Source organism: Anser anser (genome assembly GCF_964211835.1).
Source record: "Anser anser genome assembly, contig: HAP1_SCAFFOLD_198, whole genome shotgun sequence".
Taxonomy (NCBI): Eukaryota; Metazoa; Chordata; class Aves; order Anseriformes; family Anatidae; genus Anser; species Anser anser.
The window spans coordinates 119334-145785 of NW_028153697.1; the positions used below are offsets into that span (position 1 = coordinate 119334).

General features: G+C 33.9%; 1 protein-coding gene and 1 pseudogene across 2 annotated transcripts in view; both read left to right on the forward strand.

Moving 5' to 3' along the window:
* Window positions 1-12545, forward strand: part of LOC310891618 (adhesion G-protein coupled receptor V1-like) — a 74517-nt pseudogene extending 61972 nt beyond the window's left edge. The window contains exons 35-45 of the transcript in view: window positions 669-799; window positions 1058-1157; window positions 2151-2330; window positions 3889-4052; window positions 4616-4709; window positions 6725-6803; window positions 7293-7431; window positions 7936-8077; window positions 8564-8826; window positions 10413-10588; window positions 11430-12545. The product of the transcript in view is annotated as an adhesion G-protein coupled receptor V1-like (transcript). The remainder of the gene's footprint in view (window positions 1-668; window positions 800-1057; window positions 1158-2150; window positions 2331-3888; window positions 4053-4615; window positions 4710-6724; window positions 6804-7292; window positions 7432-7935; window positions 8078-8563; window positions 8827-10412; window positions 10589-11429) is intronic.
* On the forward strand, window positions 12299-23874 carry LOC310891615 (adhesion G-protein coupled receptor V1-like; the record flags this gene model as incomplete). The annotated part of the gene is made up of 7 exons (XM_083853860.1): window positions 12299-12322; window positions 12645-12788; window positions 15160-15264; window positions 16679-16792; window positions 19681-20246; window positions 21451-21721; window positions 22520-23874. The coding sequence occupies 7 exons, from the start codon at window positions 12299-12301 to the stop codon at window positions 22898-22900; spliced, it is 1605 nt and encodes a 534-aa protein (XP_083709986.1). The 3' UTR covers window positions 22901-23874.
* Between the last annotated feature and the right edge of the window lie 2578 nt (window positions 23875-26452).

Genomic DNA, 26452 nt, shown 5'->3' on the forward strand with positions numbered 1-26452 from the left:
CCTTTGGGGTTAAATGTTATAAATGTGCAAAATACCATAGTATTTGCTTCCTTTATATGCACATTGTCCAGCAATACTGATTACCTCTGAGATTATAAGAAATTATTAACATTTTCTGAATGTTTTGTTTTCTAACAGTGACCATATTTGTAAGTTCGAACTCACATAAATGGAACTTACAGATAATTATAAGCATTTTTTTCTGCATGCATTGAATAAAGTCACAAGACAGTGCAAATGTTCAGATAATGTGTATTCTTTCCAGGGAACTGTTGTAGAAAACTACTATTATTGTTGGTACATACAGTAGTTACTGTTTTGTACAGTTTACAGACTTGTATTGCTCTAATGTTTGCGCATGTTTTCATGAACATTCCCTTTCTAAGTTATTCATCTATACCAAGTTCCCTCATATGTTCATAATTATTTCCAAGTGTGAACTAAAAACAGAAAAAAAAAAACTAGAAGAGTTTAAGTTTAGGTTTTTCTTTTCAGCATTAAAAGTGAATGTGGTATATAACTACTGTGAAATTCAAACTGACAAAAATAGCAATATCTTTCAGGAAAAATACTTTAACTGTGTGATGCATGTTTTTGACCTCTCATTTTTATAACCAACATGTAGAAGAGGAGACCCTGAAACACTGCATCTTGTCCTTTATTCCTAGGAGAACAATTACAATTCCACATCGTAAGAACTCCTCCAGGACTGGGAAATGTTACTGTTGAGTGGAAGATAGTAGGACATAATGTAAAACAAAATTTTGCAAACTATTCTGGAATACTTTTTTTTCCTGAGGTAAGTCCATAAACAGTGATGTTGGCTACAGGAAAATAGTGTGATTAGAACTGATCTGAGAAAAAGTGTGCCTTTTCAACAGTCCTTCTTTCTTGGTTTGATTATTTAATTTCTCACTTTTTGACTTACAAACTGGAGGGAGCTTACAATTCTTGATACTTAACTCTTCTTAAAGAAATTGTTCAAAATACTTGTCATTATGATATCACTTGTGTTTTATAAAATAATGGCTAATCAATTTACCCTTAAAACAAATAGGGGACGTTGAATACAACATTGTATGTTGATCTGCTGGATGACCATATTCCTGAAGAAAAAGAAGAATACCAAGTCATCCTATACAACATCAAAACAGAAGGTAATGCAGAACTATAGCCAGCTACATCTTAAAAATACCATTTAATAATATAATATTTTTAATTTTATTATTTCATTTTGGAGGTATAGGACTGAGCAAACTGCAGCTGGTGCAAAGTACGCAAAGTTCATTAACATTTTATTGAAATAGGCTTGGTCCTTATGTATGTATATATAAATCCCACCGTGTCTCCACAAATACACTTAAATGGTTTTCAATCCTGATTTAACTCTGCCTATTTAATTCAATGGTTGTTTCTTCCCTTAATCTTAATGCAAACTGAGTTTACTAATATGTCATGGATAGAGTTGCCATGAAACATGCAGATATTTTTATCTTTTTAAACAATCTTGTCAAGCTGCAGACTTACTGATCTGTCCCTGAATTCAAGGTGGTCAGAATATTTTATTCTTGCCATTAAAATTATAGTGAGAAAAGAAGCCTTAAACTGCATCCGTTCTGAAATACCTTTTTTCAAACTGAAATTAATGTCCAAACACCAAACTAACTTGACATGGATTGTGTTGCTGCGAGGTGCCTTATCAACTTCCGAGAGTCACTGTGGCCCAACGGGATGAGCAAAATTATTCATCAAAGCAATAGTTGGAAAACATATCAGTTTATTGATGTAATGATTGTGAAGTGGAATATAGTTTTAAGCTTTTGGAGGTACTTCCTGGGAAAATGGTTTATTTCCTTTTAAAATATAGGGAAGTTGATATTTGGCACTGGCCTGTTAAGTTTTCTTATTTTTTAATACATTTTTGTGACTTTGTACTTGGTATGCATAAAATTTCTGTTTCTATTTGTTATAGAATGTAAGTATATATATGTGTGTAGGTCCCACACCATCCACATACTTCAGTGAGCTTTGGTTTCGTGGTATTTGCATGGCTACTGAACGTTATTTAAATGTAATATTAACAATAATGTAAGACAAAAATATTAGTTGCATAACACTTCATTCACTGCAGTCCACTGATTCTCTTGCAGGAGTTTCTTCTACAGGTGCTGCTGTTTTGGATAGTCAAGGATATGAAGCTGTTCTAACAGTAGAAGCTAGTGATGAACCACATGGAATTTTGAATTTTGCTTCCACATCCAGGGTGGTTTTAATCCCAGAAGAAAACAAAACAATTCAGCTTTTTATTAACAGAGAATTTGGATCTCTAGGTCTGTATAACAACTCCAAGAGAAAGGAAGTTTTGTTTTGCTTATCATTAGGCAAATAAAAGCCATGATAATGAAAGTTTGGAAAAATCTTTGTTACAGTTGGTATTTTTTTCAGAACTTCTAAGCTTCTTTCTGCAGACTTGGAAACTAAATATTACTTATTACTAGAGTCATAATCCTCATTAATACAGCAAGGGATCTGAAAGCTGTAACAATCAGGTGGCTATTAAGGTTACCATATTTTTGTCTAATGAGTCTGTCTCAAAGCATTAGTCTCTTCAGAAAAAATAAAAAACATGAGAAAAGTGACATGTACACACATCCCACATATTTTTTCTCTGAATTTCAGGAAGTCAGCACCTTAGGAATGTCACATGGAAAAAGTTGTGTCCAGACCATTGAATTCAATTTATGTCTCCTCTGACAATTTCTGATTCCTCTTTGAATCAATTTATCCATTAACATCCTTTAAACTATATAGTATTCAATTCTACAATACAATAGTGTGCTTCATGAAAAAAAAAAATGAATCTTGTGTTTGTTGCCTGAAAATAGCAACTTATGTTGTGAGAAAACATGTATAATAATTTCCTATTTGCCTTTTTGGACTATATTTACACCTCGGTGATAATCTGGCTGTTTCTTTTGCCATACTTGTTTTGAAATGAAGTAACATTTACAGTGCTTTTCAAGATCTGGAGACACCAGAGAGTTTTAGAGACATTTTAATGACACTATTTTTCCATTTATTTTTTAATACCAGTCCATACTCTAGTGTACTCTTTGAACACTATTCAGTAAACTAATGTTTTAAGATAATTGTTCATAGTAAGTGCAAGATCTCTCACTGAATTAAAATAAGCATCGTTACTTATTTATTAATTAGGACTCTTTTATCTCTTACATTTTATTTCATATAGAGCAGCTTTTAATTTCATCTATCATTTTATTTCAGGTTCATACTCCTTATGTTTGCCACTTGACTTACCCTACCAGATTAGCGAGAGGTGGCTTTATTCTCAAAACTATAATGTATAACTTTTCTGCTTGGTAATATTTATCCATGTGTCCCCTAATTTTGTTCTCTATTGAAGTTTGTCAATCTACCCAGGAAAGTATCTAGATTTATTAATCTGTGTTTCCCAGCACTGTCTTTAGAGCCTTTCTTAGATATCTGTCATTCCCAAAAAGTGTCCTTGTTGCAAAAACTCATATTAATGGTACATGAGATGTCCCAGTTAGTCTTTCAGCAATTTCATATTTATGGTCCACAGAACTTCAAATTTCTGGATGCATTTGGACCCAATGATTTTTGAGTCCTATGCAGACAGACAAGTCAGCAAAGGTCAAATTGAAGGCATATTGATAACGGTAACAAAGGTACACTAGCTCCAATGTACTTTGGATAACTCTTTTAATCCTTCTGTTTTGCAGTTAGTCTTTTTATTTTGTGGATGAGAATTTGATCTCTTGTCTTTATCCATTCCAGTGAACATTATATAAGAACTGAAAAACAATTTTTTTTTTCTTTTTTTTTTTCTCCTCACAAATTAAACAGGTACTATCAATGTTACTTATGCCACAGTTACAGGATTGCTCACTGTAAGTAATCAGACAGAAGAGACTGTGGCTGAACCAGGAGCTGATTATGTACCTGCTTCTGGCTCACTGATTTTAGAAGAAGGAGAAACATCAGTTGCCATAAATATTACTATTCTAGAGGTAACCTCTAAACCCTTTAATTCTGTACTTTTCTGTATGATTTCAAAAGGGTAATATTTTGGGAACTAAAGCTTGCAGCCATTATTTGAAGCCCTGTGTTATATTTCACTATCATTTAGAAAGATGGTTTCAATCTTAATATTAAAATCACAAGGGATCAAATAGTCACAGAAAGCAGCTCTACCTCTGTCTAAAGGTAATAAAGTTGTCTCATTAAAACTTTACCAACTATCTAGTAGTATTTAGAACAGTGTGCTTCATGGCTGGCTACAGGCTCATACTTTTTCATTGCTGGAGATACATGCCTCTAAAATCGGTCAGTAATTTATTTGCAAGAATAGTTTAGCGTCACCACAGGATCTTTTTCATGATATATAATGTCTTACTTAATTCTTCCACGATAATCAGTTTCAGACCCAATAAAATTATTTCAGGAAAACAGAAAAATGAATTCTAGTGTCACAGTAATATTAGAGACTTGTTGTGTGATCCTTTTTGGTGACTTCTGTGGAAGTTTCTTAAAGGACAATGAGAAGAGGATGTACTGTATTTGTGTTTTGCAGGATGATATACCAGAGGTGCAAGAATTCTTCTTGGTTAATTTAACTTCAGTGGAACTCATCATGAACCATTCAACGTCATCCCCACCTAAGCTAGGTAAAAACATCTTATAGCAAATTATTTTTACTTTTCCTTTTTAATGGTTTATATTATATTACCTTGGGAGATTACCATTATTCCTCTTACTTACCAACTATGCTGAGATGAGACATGGTTATTTAGAAGAAACATCATAGAATATGAAATAGATTTATTATTACACTTAATCTCTTGCTTTTTAAACTCTGGGAAAATTTAAATTAATTTTCGTAGAGGAGTTAGTAATTATCAGTTGGAAAGGACAATTATTTGAAAAGTTTATTGGTGATTTTTTCATCTGATTTTCATTTACAAACTACAAAATGGAAAAAAAAAGTAAAAAAAAAACTTTATGTGGCTACTCTGCTCACTCTTTTAAAAAAGTCTGTTTTTATTCTTTTATCACTTTTAGGAAACATATTTTATGGTTTTCCTACTCTTGCAATGATCTTTATTATTTGCTTAGTCTGCTTCTCATTTTGCTTCTTCAGAATTCAGTAGAATAGTAGTCATTAGCTTTAAGAACTGTTGGATTATCCTGTGGTACTAAAGACTAGTTATATAATGTCAGACATCTTCTTTGACTCTTTTCCCTTTTCTTTGCATGCTTATAGAAGTGACTGAGTTAATTCGTTACAGATTGAAAGGTAACTTGCAAGACTCATTGCTGATTTGTGAATAGTTGAGTCTAAAATATGAAAGGAGTAGCATATAAGAATGAAAGATTCATCCAAACTAAACAGTGTTGTATAGTCTCACTTTCTCTTTGGCTGTCTCCTTGAACCATGACCATTTAACACTGATGTGACACTGCATTGGGTCAGCTTTACTTACAATGAGAAAATAATAGTTTTAAGTCATAAGGAAAAAATGTGTTCACATAACATGTCAGTGAATTCTTCTGGTAGAAGAAATAGCCTGACTCAAATACGTGTGTCCGCGTGTGTGTCTGTGAGCAAACTCTTACAGATCCTGGGTGAACAGATCTGACTTCAGGGTGACATGAGAAAATGCAGGAGTGAAGCAGAAATGTCTCTAATTGCCATTACTCCCTCAGGATTTGTAAACCTCAGTAACACTTCTGTTGTCTGTGTAGAGCTATTGCTCATCGTCATCTCTACCTCATAGTGACAGGCTTAGATTCATGGCAATAATCTTCTACTTTTGTTCAGTTTTATCTGAATTGATGGAAAAATGTATATGGATCTAAACATAATATACTTATGGCAGACTCGGTGAAGTCAATTTGGTTTTAGAAAGTAAGTTGAAGTTTATAAAAAGTAAACAAGTAAGTTAAGGTAGTTGTGTGGTGCGGTTGTCTGAAAAACAACAACCTATTTTCTGAGAAGTATTAAGTTTTGACTGTAAAGTTCTGGTCTCTGAAGTTAGTAGACTTTTCTGACATTAACCTATTATTTGGTGTTTTTCACACTGCAGTGTATTCAATTACGATTTCAGGCTAATTGTAAATACCTGTATGTCTTTATGGAGCAGTAGAATATTACAGTATGTGAACACCCCACAAATAAATTAATAGTTGTGTATTTGTAGTGAAATCTGAGGTGTGCCATTAGAATGTATGATGAGGCACTGAAGCACAAATAGAAGATGAAATGCTGAATCATTTATTATTCTTCCTCATTGTCTTTCTCATACTCAGAATGGCAAATGCAAAATATTGAATGTCATTGTAATAAACACTTATAGTGAAGACAAATTAAGATTCCATCGCAAATCTAGACTTTATTATTTTCTAATGTTTTATGTGCTGTTTAACTTTCTACATTTTCCTTAGTCTTTTTTTTTTTTTATGCATTATTAAATATTACAGTGCTAATTCAAGACGCATTATTGCACTTCTAGTAGTAAGGACTCTTTCCAGTTATCTTGCCCACTCCCATTTTCTCCTACACATTTTTTGTAAAGACACTGTAATATTAGTACCGATTGAATAAATGCTTCTGTGATTCTTGAAAATCAAGAAAATTGATTTTATTGTTCTTTAATTTTTGTCTTTCTGTTTTGCCTTTTAGATGTGGAAGGTTTAGCTTCTCAAATTGTTATCGATGCTAATGATGGTGTAAGAGGAGTAATTGAATGGGAAGGTACCAAGTAAGTCTCATCTTCCTTGAAGAACTTACTGTGCCAATTAGTGATTGGTGTTGCCCATTTTCTTTCTAAAAGTAAAACTCCTGTTAAAAATAGGGCCATGTCTTTGAGATGGTAAAGTAATCATTCAATTCAGCTGAACTAGAAAGTGGGATTCCCACACTGAAAACAAAAATTCACTATTCATCTAATCAGAATTCTTTTACTTATTACTACTTTCACTGTTGTCCTTTTATATCACCAGTTTGCCTAACCTCCCCAGCCTGCATCAACTCTTCCAGCCTCACCATTCATGTAAGCAAAAAACAAAACAAAACAAAACAAAAACCTCATGTTACTTAATTCAATTTAGATAAGAGAAAAAAGGTAAAAAGGATGCGTTAGAGAACTATAATGTAGGGAATAATTCAGAGTGAAAATGTAATAAAAATGTACTATCTTTTTCAAAAGAACATAATCAGTGAACATTGAGAATTATTCTTTTTATTTTAGTTTTGAAGTTAGTGAATCTCATGGGAATCTGACAGTAATGGCTTACCGAAACAGAGGATCATATGGCAATGTGTCTGTATTTTTTTATGCCCAAAATTTGGAGGCCCAGCTGGGTTTGGATTTTAATGTAACCTCAAGGGTAAGAAGCAACTCTAAATCTAGTACTTTTTATTCTTTCAGCTTCCGTAAAAGAATATCTTCTTGATTATTCTGCAGAATGATCAGTAGTGATGCTAGATGTTTCAGCTTGTTTCAGTTGCTTTGGTAATCTAAATAGAATGAAATAAAAATATTCTTATTCTTACTATTTATTTCTTTTTTAAAAATATATTTTTTAATATAAAGCAAAATGTAAACTTTCAAACATCGATTTCAAATTTAATTTTGATTAGACATACAAACTTTTTCATAGACTATTTTTGCAACAGGACTTTCAAAATAAATTATTCTTTCTTGTCCTCATTCTGTAATGTGCTGAACCTTTATATTTCTGATTCAATCAGTTTATAAGGAACAGAGAATATGGCTCTTCCTATGCTTTCCCTTCCTTCCTATTTCACAGAATTCTGTTTACCGTAGTCAAAAATTTCTGTGTGATATTAACTGATGTAAGTATTCGGTGCTTTATGTGTTTCAACGCTAGACTCTTTTTTTTGCTGATGGAGAAAGGCATAAATCTGTTGATGTCATGATTTTTGATGATGAGATTCCTGAAGGTGATGAGAAGTTCCAGTTAATTTTAACAAATCCATCTCTGGGGCTGGAATTAGGGGAGAACACAACAGGTAAAACTTAGTTTTAATGTTCCATTTCTTTAGAATTCTGTGGCACACATTTTAATTCCACTTTTCTGAATAATCATATTTCAGAAAGCACCATTGTCCTGCTATGGTGAATCTTTATACTCCTTTGGAAGGTTCTGAAACATCCCTGTGAAATCTGTGCAATTAAAAAGTTTATATGTAAAGCAATGAATCAGAAAGCACGAAGATGAGTTTTTCAATGTGTACTACCTCACTGAACTGAGGTCTTTTTAGAGAGTTCATAATCCTTTTCTAGGAGAGACTATATTCTTCCTGTCTAGAGATCTTCCTAGTTAAAGTGAAATGCCTTCCCATTCTCTTCAGGTAATGTCATGGACACATAAGCATTATATACACACTAAAGGAAGAATGTATTTGTGTTTATGTTATGTATTATGTTACTATATATGTATATTTATATTTTACTGTGTTAACCAAAGAATATTTTCATTATTTCTTTTTCAAAAGCTACAATTACTATACTTGCCAATGATGATGGCCATGGAGTTTTGTCATTCAATAACAGCAATCACTTCTTTCTGAGAGAGCAAACATCTATCCATTTGATGGAAAGTGTTGCAGTATTGAATATTATCAGAGAACCACCTCAGGGAATATTTGGCACTGTGACTGTTCAGTATCTTGTAAGTGAGATTAACTCTTCAGAGGCAACAATGGATTTGACCCCTTCTCAAGGATATATTGTGCTCGAAGAGGGAGTCAGGTTCAAGGTAATATGCTAGTTATTACCAGAGAAGTCTAGGAAGCTTTTTTTTTGGAAATATTGGAAAGATTTCAGAAATGTCTGTGCTTTATCTTCTGTTTATTTTTTCTACTTCTTTCATTCATAAAGTGAATTGAGTCATGAGCTGTGACTGATTTCCTGTTATTATCTGATGTGGAAGTGTGTGAAAATTAAATGGGCTCATCTTTAGGTGTTTCTTAGTTTGTAAGGGTTGAGGTAAATTGAAAACAGTACACTATAGATAACGTTCATGTGTGCTTTGGAACAGTTCTTTTTATGTAGTCAATCTATAGCTGAAATGCAAACTTACTTTAAATTAAAGTGATAATTTGCAAGCCTAATAGTTAAGATCAAAGTAAAAATCCCATTCTGTAATTTAACATTTTAGTTAGTCTGAACTAAACAGAATGTGCTGCAACAAATACAAAAAGTAGAACAGTTGTCTGTCTTAGGATTGGAAAATAACTTAAGTATTAAGCTCACTGCCTCTATACTGTCCTCACAAGAATGTCAGCTACAAAATGAACTAGCTTAAGTTTGTGAATCCTGACTCTTCTAAGGTTTAATCACAATTCGATTTATTTATTTTTGCCAGTAAAGCTGGTGAAGCTAGTGTTAGCATATTACAGGCAATAGGATAGAAACTGAGACAAACTTTTCTTGGAAACACTGGTTTTCAATTTCTGGCCTTTAGATGCATTTGGAATCACAATGCAGCAGATCTATAAGAAGTTGGAGCCTTCTTAATATAGTTGGTAAATATGGTTTATTGTGGAAATGAACAGAAATATAAAACATTGTAAATTTTGTATTATTTCCAAATGCATCATCACTAACTTTTTATTTTGTACAGCAAGGCTATGCGTACCTATGAAATTTTTTGCTTGTTTGAGTAGTGTGAAGGATGACAGTGAGCCCCAAATGAAAGTGAAGCACTTAGCTTTCTCTAGATTGCTCTTTGCTAGTTTGAGATTGCCTTTAGAAGACCTGATCTTCATCCACAGTGGTGTAGGAGAGGGAAAGAAGCATCGAGAGGAAAGAGTATTTCAAATCTCTCACTATTCTTGCTTTTTTTTTTCCTTTTCCTTTTCTTTCTTGACAGCACCAGTAGTGAGATTACCCTGTTTCCCTGAAGATAGCTTAGCTGCCAACTAAAATAAATTAAAACCAACTTAACTGATTACACTTATAGCTGTGTTGTGAGTATAAACTACCCAAAAATGTATGGAATAAATAGAGAACAAAAGTATGAAATTAGGATCAAAAACTTCAGAGGATCATAGGATGAGAAAAGAAAGAAAAGAGAACAACAACAACGAAAAGTGAATATGCTCATCTTAGTGTTGCACCAATGGAGGCCACTAGATGGATGGCTTTAGAACCTCAGTCTGAACTCAGTCTGAGCTTGCCTCAATTCTGTCCTCTCCAGCTTCATGAGCTGCTCTTCTCCTGCTATGCTATCCAAAGCCTTATAGTGAAATAAATTTAAAAAAAAGGTAGCACATTCTGATAGAGCTGTGTCATCATCTGTTATCATGTCTCAATAACATTGTATGCTTGTTTTGTTATCAGACGCTGCATATTTCTGCGGTACTAGATGAAGAACCAGAAATGGATGAGCACTTCATTGTCACCCTGTTCAATCCAACTGGAGGAGCCAGACTAGGCACGAGAGTGGAAACTATGATTACAATATTACAAAACCAGGCTCCACTAGGGCTTTTCAGCATCTATACAGTTGGAAATAGGTACTTTACACTGATCAGTAAAAAGGAGATAGTTGCTCATACTCCAAAGAGATAATATTTCTCTACAATTTTGTTTTTGATGGATCGCATTAAAGAAATTCAGCAACCCAATTTGTAAATCTGTAACTTTGAAAGGTATTGTGAAATACTATTACTGCTAAACAAAAGAGTAGAAAAATGCATAAAAAGGACTATTCATAATCCAAAATTTCAATTTATTTATTATTATTTTTCTTTATAAACTAATACTTCACTAGTGCCTACATATTCCACTGATAGTATTCCATGTTAAAAGTTCCAAACCTCATATCAGTGTCCAGGAAGTCATACGTTTTATAATTTACTTTCATTTTTAAACCTGTAAAAAATATACTTTCACTGAAGGCTGTTTTTCAGAAGCAAGTGACACATATGGACTGCCATTTTTAAAAACCATTCAGCTGAAACCATACAGATTAAATAAATTTACTATTTAAATAAAAAATGTATGTATGCTATTTTATTAATACATTGATATTTAGAGTTAATAATTTATATTAATATTTAATAATAATATTATCTAAACATTTATTACGTGAATTTAATATACTTAAATTTCAGTCTGTTTAAAGATTTTGTTGAATTGCCTATGATTTTGCATGATTGTAGTAAGGATCATTGGGAAACCCTAATTAATGTAGCTACCAGTCCATCAGATACTGAAACCTGTTATTAATATTTTCTTTTTATTTCTGTTGTATATTCTGCATCTGGAATTGTACAGTAAAAATCTTATTTTTATTACAGCAATGAATATACTATAAAATAATTTTTTCCTTATTTTTATGATTCTCACATTTAGGACAAATTTCATCATAATTGAAGAAGCCAACACTACAGCTTATTTGAAAGTTTCACGGAGTAATGGGCTTAACGTTTCTGTGAGCGTTGAGTGGGAGACATCATCAGATACTGCATTTGGCATCAGTACGTTCACTTTACAGAGAATGTCCACTGCTTTTGTAGAAGTGGAGATAGTAAGAGAGTAGCCAAGCATACAGGAGATGTAGCTTGGGAATGTAAATTCAAGTATTCAGACACAATTCAGTTAATATTTTCCTATGTAAGATTTAGTAGATAAAATACTTTAGCTGCTTAAGAATCACCTTGTCATCAGCCACTTCTGCCAGTTTCAGTAATCTCTATTTCTGTCTTTGCTGCTAATTTGAACATTATTGTCACTAGCCATTTATTTATTTATTTATTTGTGTGTGTGTAATAAAATTTGTTCCGTACTACTTGTAACTCAGGATCTTTCTAACACAGTATAAATGACATGTGACATGCAAGAGTCTAGCTCCTGGAGTTTAGTTCTGACAAGACGGTGCTTAGGGACCGTCTTGGAATAAAAACATGAACATGTTGTAAATGGGGAACAAAACATGAACATTTTGTAATTTGTCTTTTTTTTTTTTTTTCTTTACTACTTGCTATCTAGCTAATTCTCTTGTTAGCTAAATTCCAAGATCAATTATTATGAGTCAGACTCAAATTGCCTATATGTCTTCCATGTGCAGTTGTAATGAATGAAAAATACATTTACTGCTTAACTCTCATTATATCCTTAGCATTGTAACATTTCTATGTATTTATATACACTTATAACAAATACTAAGACACAACTTCATCATTTCTCATACTAGGTCTGGCTTTGGGAGGTAAATAATGGGAATGGGGTTAGAAAAGATATCAAGAGTAATATAATAGTAAATAGTGTTTTTATTTTATTTTATTTTATTTTATTTTATTTTTTACTATATTGCAGGGGGTGGTATCAGTGTCCTATCTGTCTTGCAAAGTTTTGTGGAAGAATCAGCATCTGGTTGGTGTTTCTTTACCTCAAGAGAAATCCTGTACGGTGTTCTGTTGCGTATGCCTCCAGCTTTGTTTTCTACTGTCTACCAGTGGAAAGGAGTATTTGTTCCTGTTGAGGTAAATGTTTGTTTTTGAACACCAGACATGCTAGTTAATAAGGAATTTAAGTCACAATCTTACTTTTTTTTTATTCTTCTTGCAGAATTTCAGTATGTGGAATCCTACAAGTTGTGTGTCTTTCCAAATTGGAGCCTCTTCCTACCTTGTGGTTACTCATGGAGGAGCCACACAGGGAGCTTCTAACAACAGTGTGTATGCATTCATGGCTGGACACAGATTGTTGTGGGTAAATCGATTTTAATTTTAAAATCTTAAAATAGTATGGGTTGGCAAGGACCAAGGGAGGTCCTCCAGTCTGGCCATGTTTTAGAAAAAAGCACTCTGTGTGACAAGAGTTAGTTTTGTGTCCTAAAATACTACATAACTTCAGTGATGTAAGTTTGTCATAGTTAGTTGTTTACATTGTTTGTATTTTTTATATATTTACATTTGAGGGTGCAGGGAGGATTACCTGGGAATCACAGAATCACAGAATTGTCTAGGTAGGAAGAGACCTCCAAAATCACCTAGTCCAACCTCTGACCTAACATTAACAAGTCCTTCACTAAACCATATCACTAAGCTGAACATCTAAACGTCTCTTAAAGACCTCCAGGGATGGTGACTCAACCACTTCCCTGGGCAGCCCATTCCAATGCCTAACAACCCTTTCGGTAAAGAAGTTTTTCCTAACATCCAACCTAAACCTCCCCTGGCGCAACTTTAGCCCATTCCCCCTTGTCCTGTCACCAGGCACGTGGGAGAACAGACCAACCCCCACCTCTCTACAGCCTCCTTTAAGGTACCTGTAGAGTGCGATAAGGTCGCCCCTGAGCCTCCTCTTCTCCAGGCTGAACAACCCCAGCTCCCTCAGCCGCTCCTCATAAGACTTGTTCTCCAGACCCCTCACCAGCTTCGTTGCCTTTCTCTGGACTCGCTCGAGCACGTCCATGTCCTTCCTGTAGCAAGGGGCCCAAAGCTGAACACAGTACTCGAGGTGTGGCCTCACCAGAGCCGAGTACAGGGGCACAATCACTTCCCTAGCCCTGCTGGCCACGCTGCTTCTTATACAGGCCAGGATGCTGTTGGCCTTCTTGGCCACCTGGGCACACTGCTGGCTCATATTCAGCCGACTATCAACCAATACTCCCAGGTCCCTCTCGGCCAGGCAGCTTTCCAACCACTCATCTCCCAGCCTGTAGCTCTGCTTGGAAGTGGGGGAAGAAATTCTCAAGCAATCAAGTCATAGAACATTTTCTGGAAAATGTATGATAAGTTATGTTAATTCTGTAAATTAGTTGCTTATATATATATATATATATATATAAAATATAAAGTTTTAAAAGCTATTTCATGTATAGTTTTATACATAATTTTGGAATTCTTAACATTCTATGCGTACTTTTTCTCACTATATACAATGTAATATAAAATGTATTTGTTTATATACATATGTAGATAAACATAGTCACCCTCATATTTCCCTTGCAGATACAGACTCTTTCTGTTCTGGATACCAGACGTGTGAAACATTTTGCAGTGGAGGAAGAAGACTATTTGATTATTGTGAGTCACACAAACAGTTCCAGTTCCATCCAGGTTTGAATATTCTTCAGTCTTCTCTGGCTTTAATGTGGGTAGTTTGCTTAGTTCTGAAAGGATAATGAAAGGAAGTAAATCTATAAGCATGTATTTCTGACATATTATTTTTGTTTCTATTGGAAATTTATAACAGTTAAAATTCCAGACTTGTTTGGATGTATAAATACTCTCTACCTGAGTGTATAATTTACATCTGGTTTGTTTTTATTGCTACTGTTATTTCAGTTTTGAAATGTAGCATGTAAACAAAGAAGTAGCTTCTGAATATAAACCTGTTCCTCTGAAGAGCAGGCACAGCTTCTTGCAGTAGGGTTAATTACCAATTACTGAGGGAACATTGTCATAATATATGCATTTTATAACACCCTCTGGGATAAGATGCTGTTGTTACTCCAGCAGATGATATTTGCAATAATACAGAGGTTGTATTAGTAGAACGAGTAGCTATGCCTTATTGACAGCATTCTGACAATATAATTTTGTATAGGACTTCTCTGAAAAAACATAAGAACATAAGAAAATGTTAGAGCCACAGTACTAAGCCAAGCTGCTTCTGGGATTTGTGGATATCTTCAAAATCTGTTACCTACAATAGCCTAAAAAAGTGACCAGTGACCTAAATGATTGTCCTGAGTACATTTATAGCTAGCTATCTAATAAACGACTTCATGATGGTGAAAACCTATTTTTAATGGGTGTAGGAGCTCCTAAAAATACCAGTGATGATATGTCAGTGCTTTGTGTATGTTGACTATGTTCATTTACAGAAACAAACAAACAACAACAACAACAAAAACACACAAATTGCATTACGTGATACATTTTTATCTGAAATCTTTTAAGGTTTTCATTAGCTGAACTAATTGGTTGCTAGGAAATGTATGCCATCAGTGGACTGGTTTGCGGATTGGATTAACTTGTCTGTGGGAGTTTGATATTTCTATGGTAACAGTTTCTTCATTCTGCTTTGATATTCGATCTGTGTCTGATTGTCTGTTCCTTTTCTTCCTCATTAGTCTGCCTTAATCACAGTGAATGAGCCCAGGGGCAGAAATGAATTTGTGCCGCTCACTCTAATTAGAGAGAGGGGAACCTATGGGACGGTCGTCATAACTTTTGAGGTGAGTTTATCCAAAAGACTTCATACAGTAGTCTGTTGGATTAAACTGAGAGGCTGTAATCATAATTTATTGAAGTGTTTGCAAAAGGGGAAGAAGGACAAAATACCTACATCTACATTAGGTAGATCTGTTTCATAAAAGGGATTCATATTAACCGTCATATAGAAAATACTGTAATTATCTGACTGTTTAATTGACTGTTTAACGTTAAGAGGTACTAGAGAAAACCGAGTATATTCTGTCATTTAGAAAGGTACGTGAGGCAACATCAGTATGTATTACTAGAAAATAATGCATATTAAGTATGTAAGAAGTGTCTTATCTAAGTTTTTTTAATTTTTTTAAAAAATATTTATTTTACATACAAATATTCACGTGAGTCTTTAATGATTATCCCAACTTTGAACTGTGAGTGCTCAGGATTTGGTGAATTTCTGTATCTATAATCATCTGTATCTTGATCTCTATCTTGAATCCCCTGCAAATGAAGCTTTTGAAATAATTAATCATGTTGAATACTTATCCTGTTATTTACATATGTGATTTGAATGTGATACAATTACTGACTTCATTGCTTTCTTTTTCTTATCTAGCTCAGACTCTATTATTTACTTTAAAATTATATATAAAATCTTTCATATAGATATTTCTGTACTAGTTGCCTGGTCCTATAGGGTAAGGCTTTAATCTAGACCTCAAAGCTTTAGTCTAGACCTGTCAAAACCAGAAAAGCTTTGCACTGGATTTTATTAATACTAAATATAGCATGAATAGTTAAAGTACTGAATATGATTCTCTGTGCAATTTTTTGCAAATATGTTTGTTTTAAGGTACAGTAAATCTTACTCTCTGGACAATTACTTAGGTCTGTCTCACATCATTATATATGTATGTTGAAAAATAATTTACAAAATGTTCTAAAACCAAAAAATCCCATATGACCTTTAAGAGGCTTTGTAGTATTTTGAGTTTGACTGTTAAATTTAGTATCTTTAATATCACAAGTTAAGATAGAAGGGACACAAAACCAGTAAGTACTATTACTTTGTCTTGGAATTTATTATGAAATACTATTGATTCAAACTGAATTTGCATGAATATCCTTTCTGTAATATGAAAGAGTCAGTTATGCATCAGAATATACTAAAGAGTCCCCATAGGCCTATATGGAAGTAGTTTTCTTCCTCTTATTCTGGAAATACGGGATTTCTTCAGAGTGGTTGTTCTGACTTACACTGTCTGCCAGAAAAGAGCAGATTTTCACAACTGAATGTTCATGTAAGTTGTAAGTTGGAGATGGCTGAACAGATAGTCATTTGTTATGCAAGTCACACTGCATATTGGTTATTGTACTTGCACTGGATTTGTATTCCTGCTTTATAGACTTCTCATCAGACAAATCAATTCTTTGCAGATAAAAGATGGTCCAAACCCAGCTGAAGAAGACCTAAGTCCAGCTAAGGGAAATATTACATTCACACCTGGGAGATCAAAGCTGATTTATAATTTAACAGTGCTTGATGATCAGGTAGGAACAAGCTGACTTCATCTTAGGCTTTGATACGTAGAAGGTTAACTGAAGTTCTGGAAAGACTTAGAGTAATAAGTTACAAAAAGGCTTGGCTTAAATAAGGTTAAAAGCAGTTCTATTTGATGAAGTGATGTTAAATTTTGGCTCTCTGGTCTATTATTTTTACTCTTTCCAAGCTCCCTCTTTAATTCTCATCAGTGAATAGTTTTAGTTTATGTGCATATCCTGGCTGAGCAGACATGTTATCTTTGTCACTAAAGAAAGAATATTACACATTGAAGATTCACAGGGAAAAGGCAGATTCAAAAATATTTTTTGTCGTTGTTTGTTTGTGGTTTTTTTTTTTCAAATATGTTTCAGGGTAGAAACATATTTGAAAAAATCCTAAAAATAGATGAGATTCCTGAAACAAACATGCAGTCTTGTGGAAAGCATGAATACTAGGTGATAATTAACATTTTTCTGTTTTCAGATTGGCCAATTGAAAAAAAAAAACAACACACACACAAAAAAACCAAAACAAAACAAAAAAAAACCACAACATAACTCATAGGTTGTGAGGCTTTCTTTTTATCTCAGAGTAAACAAAACATTCTTCTAATTTGCAACTTGTGATTTTCCTTTTTTCTTACCTGCACTTTTCTTTTGTGTTTTTCTTTTCCTTTATAATAAGCTTAAGAGGGAAAACTGAGACATCAAAATAAGTATATATGATGCAAAACAACTTAGTAAGAAATTCATAAGAAAACAATAATGGTGAAAGGTGTGTGTCTCAGAAGTGAGCACAGAACTGTAAAGCAGCTTGTTTCCTTTTTACTCTTAGTTATAAAAAATGTCCTTCCACATTTCTACTGATACTCTAGTGTTAAGAGGCTGTGCCAACCTGGGGTGCTGAAGTGTAGAAACATCTCTTTCCAATTCAATGTAATATTTCAGTGACTTACACACAGAAATAAATTATTAGGGTCTTTTCTCTTGGGAGGATGTGATTTTATTTATTTTTATTCTGAGAAATGCTCTCAAACTTCTGTTTCTAAAAGTTTGATCTGTATTTGGTGTGTCTAGTCAACGTCTTTCCACTCTTTGAAAGTCTTTCACAAGTGTATGTGAAAGATGAATTTTGCACAAAAACCTTTATTGATGATGATGATGATAGAGTTCACAAGAATCCAGTAACACTACTGTCAGAACTTAATTTGAGCTTTTAGGATCTGAGTTAGGGAAACCAATGAAACAAGTATTTTTCTGAATTGTGCAGCCTTACAGAAGGTAGGGGACTGCAGTTCTGATTTCCACAGCTCTGCATTTATAGTACTTTTCCTGTGCAGGTTTCCTTTTTAAGTATAATTGCAACTTTAAGAGAAAATTAAAGAGGCAAGGCAGCACTGGAAATCATTTATACTATTATATTCGAAGTTTGACTCGTGTATTTATTGGTCAATCATGATGTAATTGAAAGCTCCACAATGCCTTATTTATGTAGGATACTAAGATTTTATCTGCAACTAAAATGGCATGTACGTTCTGACTGTCAAATGCGTATTTTTGTACTGCAAGACAGTATATGAACTAGTGAACTAAAACAAGCGTAAGTTAACATCAATTTTAATAAGATAAAATAGGAAATAGTAGTGTAGGAGAGAGGTGACAGAGAGCTTGCAAATCTCACGCTGGAAAAAAAAACAAACAACCTGCATCAGTCAATAATATTATGCAAGTTTAAGTGCCACAAGTCAAACAAGGGACAAAATTGGCCTCAGCTACAAAGACAGCGGCGTGCATACCCTTTGTGCCCTGAAACAGGATCTAAGGGTGGCCAATTAACAAATGTGTAAAAAGAGAAGAAATATTGGACCACAAGGAATTCTGAACTTTTTTTGCTCAGTAAACAGAACTACATGGAAAGGATTCATCAGCCCTATAACAAAGCAATGCCATTAGTAACACATAAGCAATTTTGTTGTGGAATTTATCTCAGAAGCAAATAATACTGTTTTTTCTGAGAGTCCACAACAAGAATGAGATGTGAGGATCTTATGTAATATTTAAATATTTCCTTCTAATCTCTCTGTATTAATAAAATAATGATATTTTCCAGTTAAACAGACTTAGCCTATCAAGACTGGGGAATAAAATGTAATAATATAAAGTAAAAAATATTAAATTCTGCAATTCAAGGCTTATAAACCCTTCTTTTTTGTCTGCTGCATCAGTTATTAGAGACTAAAGAGCTAAAACTAAAGTGCAGTTCTAAACAAACCACATGTAGAAATGCCAAAGTCTAATTAATAGATAAGCATCAGCAAGCACATTCTCAGAGCTGTGACTGAAGCTGTGCTGGGAATGTGAGTCTGTCTGAAAGTAGGAACTGTTCTTTTTCCCGTTGAATAGGAACAAAAGGGCCAAGGTAGGTTGTGTTCATATGTTGTTCCTCTGTTCTTTCAGGCATGCATAGATGTAAAATGGTGTTAACATCAGCAAATAAAGATGTCAGACTAAATAACTGTCAGGAACACTTGTGTCCAAGCAGAGCAACTTCCACAAGTTGAGTTTGGATCTCCTCACACTCTCTAGTTGGAAAGATAGAGCTTCATCTGATTCTTGCCTAGTTTTTGTTTGCCCTTTTTTTTTTTTTGTCTTTTCCCACTTTTTCATATTTCCATAGCATAGAAGTATGTCTTAGAAAATGGAAACATTCAATTTTGAGAAGGGATTTTCAAAGTTGCAAGCGAGTTTCTTTTTGCCTGTTTATTTTAATGTGAAAAGGGTTGTAATGTTTATATTATTTCCCTTTATTGCTAAATATACATAACATATTTCTAAGTAAGTGTTCTGCATGTATTTGAAATGGGACTTACACCCTGTTGCTACTATTATTTTTCCAGATACCTGAAAATGATGAATTGTTTGTTGTTCATCTCAGGAGTGTGGAGGGAGGGGCTGAAATCAACACCACAAGGAATTCTGTTCAGATTAATATTAAGAAAAATGACAGCCCTGTGCGATTTGCTCAGAGCACTTACATGGTGCCTGAGGAAGTCGAAATGCTCACAATTCAAGTGATTCGTGGTAAGGATGACAGTGGAAAATTAATTGGACCTGATGAATGTGAAGTCTCCGTCAGTTACACCATCATAACTGGGAATTCAACAGCACACGCGCAGCTCAATTTAGACTTCCTAGATCTTCAGCCAAATACAACTATTGTCTTCACACCTCTAGTTCATGAAGTATATATGAAATTCAAGATCCTTGATGATGCCATACCAGAAATTGCTGAGACCTTCCAAATTATGCTCCTTAAGGACACGTTACAGGGAGATGCTGTTTTGGTTAATCCATCTGTTGTTCACGTCACCATCCAACCAAATGATAAACCCTATGGAGTGCTTTCAATCAACAGTATCCTGTTTACTCAAACTGTTATCATTGATGAAGACCAAATTTCAAGGTACTACAGATCTTCAAACAGTATCTCGTCATGTTAAGGGATTTGTTTGGCACTGTAAAGCATCCTTAGGATTTCACTGACAGTAATTATAAAATCAGTAGTGAAAAATTAATATAGAAATCACCTACTGTGTAATTATTATAAACGATATAGAATTTTCAAGGGAGAAAATGTCTAATTATGCAGAAGTATTTTAATATTTATGAACTATATATGAGAACTGTAAATATTTAATGACATTATCAAAATACTGAAAAACCCTTAATCTAAAAGATGGATCAGTGAAGTTGTGATGCGGCCACACACCCATTCATACAAGTGGAAAATATATTTCAGGCTTCCTTTCCCAGTAAATCTTTGTCTATACTGTATTTAAAGTCAGTCTCTGGTTAAAAAATGGTGGTGAGTGTCTTCTGTGAAGTACTGAATACCCATAGACTTCCAAAAAAGTTAAATACATGTAATTTTACAGATAAATTAAAAACAAATCTCCACACAAATCTTTACAAGCAGAACTAATATCTATACAATATTGCCAGTTTTAGTAAAAATGTCCACTGCTAGCTAGTGATGGTGGTTCATCCCCAGAGAAAGAGGTAATGTATCAACCTATGATTTTATGAACAATTTCTAGTATGTAGAGCCCAGCACTTCAATATTCACTTTTTTTTTTTTCTTTCTTATACACAGATACAGGAAACGTGACATTTCCATAATCACAAATATTGATAAATTATATTTCAGTGCATAGGCAAATAGTTGAGTCACTTTATTTTAAATAAAATCATTATTTAAACACTCATGCCTGACAATTGTATTTTGATATAGTCCATAAAACAGTGTAGAAATTTAGTTGAGAAAAAGTTTTCTGAAATTTAACATCTTTCCTGAGAAAAAATATAAACATGCCAACTTTCCTCTTCTCAGTATCTTTCTTACTGTAAACAAAATAAATTTTAACTAATGTCTTTAGATATATTACTCATGTCTTTATGTATATTATCTCATGAATAAGCAACCTGAGAAAAGTCTACTTCTGTGGTATGATTTCACAAATTTTAAGTCCTGACTCAAATGTCAGTAGCAGCAGTTAATATCGATTCCACTGAAGTCAGTATAAATCTTCCAGGGAACAGATAGCTAAGTAAACCGATATTAATTATAATTGCATGTTACAGATTTTTATTTTCATTCAAAACCACAGGTTTGAAGGGATCACGATCGTAAGAAATGGTGGAACACATGGAAATGTTTCTGTGACCTGGGTCATAACTCGAAATAGCAGTGATCTGTCACCTGTGACTGCAGACCTTGTTCCAGAGACCGGGGAGATACATTTTGATCAAGGACAGATGCTGGTCACACTTTCACTGACCATTATTGATGATAACATACCAGAAGAAGCAGAGCCCTATCTTCTGAAGCTCTTAGCTCATACAATACAGGGAGGCGCAGAAGTCAGCGAACCATCTGAGGTAAGTTTGATTTCAGAACTTGTTTTGAGGAGGTGATAGATAATAATTAGGGAGTAGGATTAGGATTAGGATCCACCAGTTTTGGTGGATTGGCTAAATTGAAGTAGTTGTGCTTGAGTTTAAGTGAAGCAAGCTGATGTATTCTCAGTATAAAGAGCCACATCCAAAGTCTTTGGCTTAACATATTTTATAAGGCCAGACCTATTTAATGCAGTAGCATTTAGCTTAGAATATTCCCATCATAAATATCATTGCATAACTGCTATCTTGATTGGTTGCTTGCTAAGAGAAGGTTGAGCATTTATTTTCACTTGCTTATTTGCTGTAGGTACTGGAATGTTTTACACAGAGTAACAGCTTCAAGAGGATGGCTTAGTGATTAAGACTAACCTCTGAACTTTTAAATAAGGGGTAATTAGCATTACTGACAATTCTGTGACTCAGGTCCCTACTTTGCTTTTTGAACATATGATTGGAATGAATTTGGTGAATTAAATGATTTTTTCACAGTCTGAAATATATTCAAATTATTCACTTTGGCTGCTGAACCAAAAATCAGTTATTCAAAGCTCATTCTGACATAGATGAGGCATAGCAGGAAAGTTGCTGCTATCAGTGGTGTGCTGCTTGTGCACAAGCAACACTTTGGGGCTGTCAATCTGATTTCTTTCTTGAGTGCCAATTCACTAACGATAAAAATGTATGATGACAGTCAGGACATACTTTCATGAAAACGTGAAAACTGTGGTGTATATTAATTGTAGCATTGAGTAAGTGATGCTGTTTTCTGTTTTGCAGCTTTTGTTTTACATTCAGGACAGCGATGATGTTTATGGCGTAATAAAGTTTTATCCTTTGGAGAATCAGAAGATTGAAAGTAATCCAACAGGACGCTTTTTATCCTTGAGTTTTGTAAGGGAGAAAGGAACAGTTGGAAATGTGCAGTTAGTTTATACTGCACTGTATATTCCAGCTGGAGCTCTGGATCCTGAGAGAGCAAAAGATGGCATTCTAAATATGTCTAGAAACAGCATCCTCCTGTTTCCAGAAGGAAAAACACATCATACTTTGAGTATACCAATAAGAAAAGATGCATTTCTTCAAAATGGTGCTCATTTCCTCATACAGGTATCTCAGCTGTTTTGTTTTTGTTTTTGTTTTTTAGCTTATTTAATATGAGGAATATGATTCAATAATTGATCCTTCCCCTTGACTGTAATTTAAATGACCATTCCTGTAAAAAAAAAAAAAGTGCTTAGCTCTGAAGCAAAGATTTTCTTATTTAAAAAGACATCTTTCATAACTATGCTATAAAGTTTTCTATCCCTAATCATTAGTAATTAAACAAATTTTAAAACTAAAGAGGATTCAGGTACTAATCATGGAATTTATCAAAATGAGATCAGCGTTGTCTGTTGCTTGCCCCTTGAAGCATGTTTCTGCTTGGCCTCTGACTTGGAACGTGAAAAAAATAAGGTTCTTAAAATTAAATTACTGAAGCAGGAAAAATTTCAGAAATGACATGCAAGTAAATGTATCTTGGGCTTGATACAGGTCCTTCTCCAGCAGGTCATCCCCCAGCCTGTACTGATACTTGCGGTTGTTCCTTCCCAAATGCAGGACTCTACACTTGCTCTTGTTAAACCTCATCTGGTTTCTTCCTGCCCAACTCTCCAGCCTGACCAGGTCCCTTCCAACCCCTACAATTCTGTGATACTGTGATCTTTGCTCTTCCAGCTGAACTATTCTAAATTAAAAAGGGTCAAATATACATTATATATTATATGTATATTATATTGCATTTATATATAAATTTGTTAGGAGAACTTACTTTTTTTTTTCCCTGTATAGTTTTCTTCACTTTTTTCTTTCCTTTTTTTTTTCTATCTCAATTTGTAAAAGATAACTTTTATCATCGTTGAAGGTGTTGATGTTATATCCATGAATTTCAAATTTGCCAGGTTTTATATTTTCCTTATAGTCTACCAAAGACGTTGTAATCACTTCTAAGACCTTTGAAAGATTTCCTCCCTCCACATCCTTCTCCCTACATTCTCTTACAGGAGGAATAATGAGAACAAAAAGTTTTGCCAGAATTATATTGTTTATCTAATATGCAATTTTATTTATTTATTTATTTATTTATGGCATTCACAGTTAGATTAGGAATTGCCTTCTGAAATACTAGAACACGTTAGTATGTTTTATGATTGCAAGAGGTTTGAGAGATCCACAAAATTCTTAAATGTCTAATTCCATGTATTCAATGTTTTTGTTTTTTTTTTTTTTTTTTTGTCCTTTGACTGTAGTCAAGACACACATCTGATAAATATTTCAGAATGTTCAGTCATTCCAAGCACTTTGCCTGGATTTTCAAACTGTAGATTCCAATCTGTTTTTTTTTTTTTCTGTACTTTCTCCATGAACTATAAATAAAATCTTTGTTTGAAGAAATTAAATCAGAGGAGCTTTCCAGCTCAAATAATTAATTTAGAAACTCATAGAGAAGGAAAACACCACTATTTATCACTGTGACAATCCTTCTGCATCGTGAATAAATGATAATCTCAGTGAACATGTTTAGAATGAGTTGTACTTAGGCAAAATAAAGAATTGACTCAGGAATCAGCAGAGAAGCAAATGAAACTGTAGGATGAATAAAGGTACAGGAGATAATGTTAATGTGAGATATATTCCTTAGTGACACCTTCAATTAAATAACGTGCTGTAATCAGAGATGCGGTTTTTGGTATAGCTAGGAAGATTAACTCTGAAAATTAAGCTCATAAACTAATTGTTATTGTTCAAATAACTATATATTTTTTTCTCTTTGTACTGGTTTCCTTTAAAAGGTACTAAAGGAAACATTGCAGAAAGAGTAAAATCTCTGTTCTTTATTGATTATTACTTTATTCCAAAGGTACCATACAGGATCCAAATACAGCATACACTTTAAATAGAGCAAATTGTTTTGGCTGTGTAGTATTTCAGAAAGTTTACTGAGCTAATAACCGCACAATGGTGCACTTTCATCCTGTTAATTGCAGAATCGGGGCCTATGCTAGGAGAAAGCTCAGAAAAGAGGAGAAACAAACAGTGCCATCATCTGTTCTTCAGACTTTTGATAACAAGTTGGAATGGTTGAGAATCAGTTACTAAATACAGTATTTGTAAAACATTTCCATCTATCATCAGATAAATGTTCATGCATATTTCTGGGTGTTACTCAAGCAGTTGTGGAACAAAATATGATACAGCCCACATATTTATAGAGTTTGGTTTCAAGAACTGTAAGACTTTAAAAATCATCTTTTGAAATGGTGAACCATGATTACTATATGAATTTAAGAAAGGCCACTATTTTATCCCCAAAAAATAAAGCTTTACTCTATGATAACACCTGATAACTCCAAGAAAAAATGTCAGTGGGAGTTTATGCCCCAGTGAAATGTTCACAGAAATATATGCAAATCTGTTATGGAAACATTTATTGTAATGATGCATGTAGACAGAATCACATGGAATAAATAATATTTAAAGGAAATAATTAAACAGGCAAGTTCTGCTTTCCTTGGTGTGTCACTACTGGTGCTGGGCTTAGCGAGTGATGCTTCCCTTTTAAAGAAAAGGATGAAAAAAAATCTATTTCCTCTTAGTATCTATAATCTATCAGAAATGCAGTGACAAGTAAAATACAGTTTTGAAATACTGTACTGAATTTAAATTCTTAATGTGGCTCTGGTAGTTCTTAGATAGAGAATTCCTTAAAATTTTGTGGAGAGGAAAGAAAAGTGGATTATTATTTGGCTGTTTGATCAAGGGCTGTAAATTATTATGACTTCAGTGATTTCCCTAGATTTTTATCAATGCAAGCCACAAAAAATGATGTTAGACAATTGCCTATGCTGCTCATCAATGACTGTTGTTAATAGCTCTAGTAATGTATCAGCTGATCTGGAACAGAGTCTCTCTCTCTGGCTTGATCTGTGTTTAATTACATACACTAACATGATTTGTCTGGGAGGTGTACCATTCTGCTGACAGCTCAACAATATCCACTTAATTTCTTTGACATGTCTACTTACAAATTTTTATAACAGCAGTGCTATCAGTAGGAAGAATTTGCTCTGGAGATGTATACTTCCTTTATATGAAAATTACTCTGAAATGTCAGAACTGTTCTGACTTGGTGCTGAGGCTTCTTATTTCTCACTTTTCTTTTACTTTTTCCTACAGCTGGAAGGAGTTGAACTGGTGAATAGAATTCCTCTAGTCCCATCTGTGAGTCCTAGATTAGGCGAAATTCGAAATATTTCTTTGAGGATTACTCCAGATATTGCAAATGGAGAAATAGGCTTTATTAGCAATCTACCGATTATTCTTTCTGAACCAGAAGATTCCCCTGCTACGCTGGTAAGTAAGCCTTTTTATATTGTCTTTTGCTATGGAAAACTTATTTGGAGAAGGTGGAGTTTGCTGTATTCAGTGTAGCATTTGACAATTAATGTGAGGAAAAGCCTTCCTGTAAGTTCTGTCTTATCCTAAATATTCTCTTCTTTAAAAAAAAAAAAAAATGCTCTGAAATAATCTGTTACTGATTTCCAGAGAACTGAGATTGGTCTTTGCTTTCTGTGTAAGTATCTAAAACCAGTTAGCCCTTGATGCTCACACAGAGCAAAAGATACTGCAGTTAGTCTCTCTCACCAATTGCGAGCATAGTCATGTAAAGTA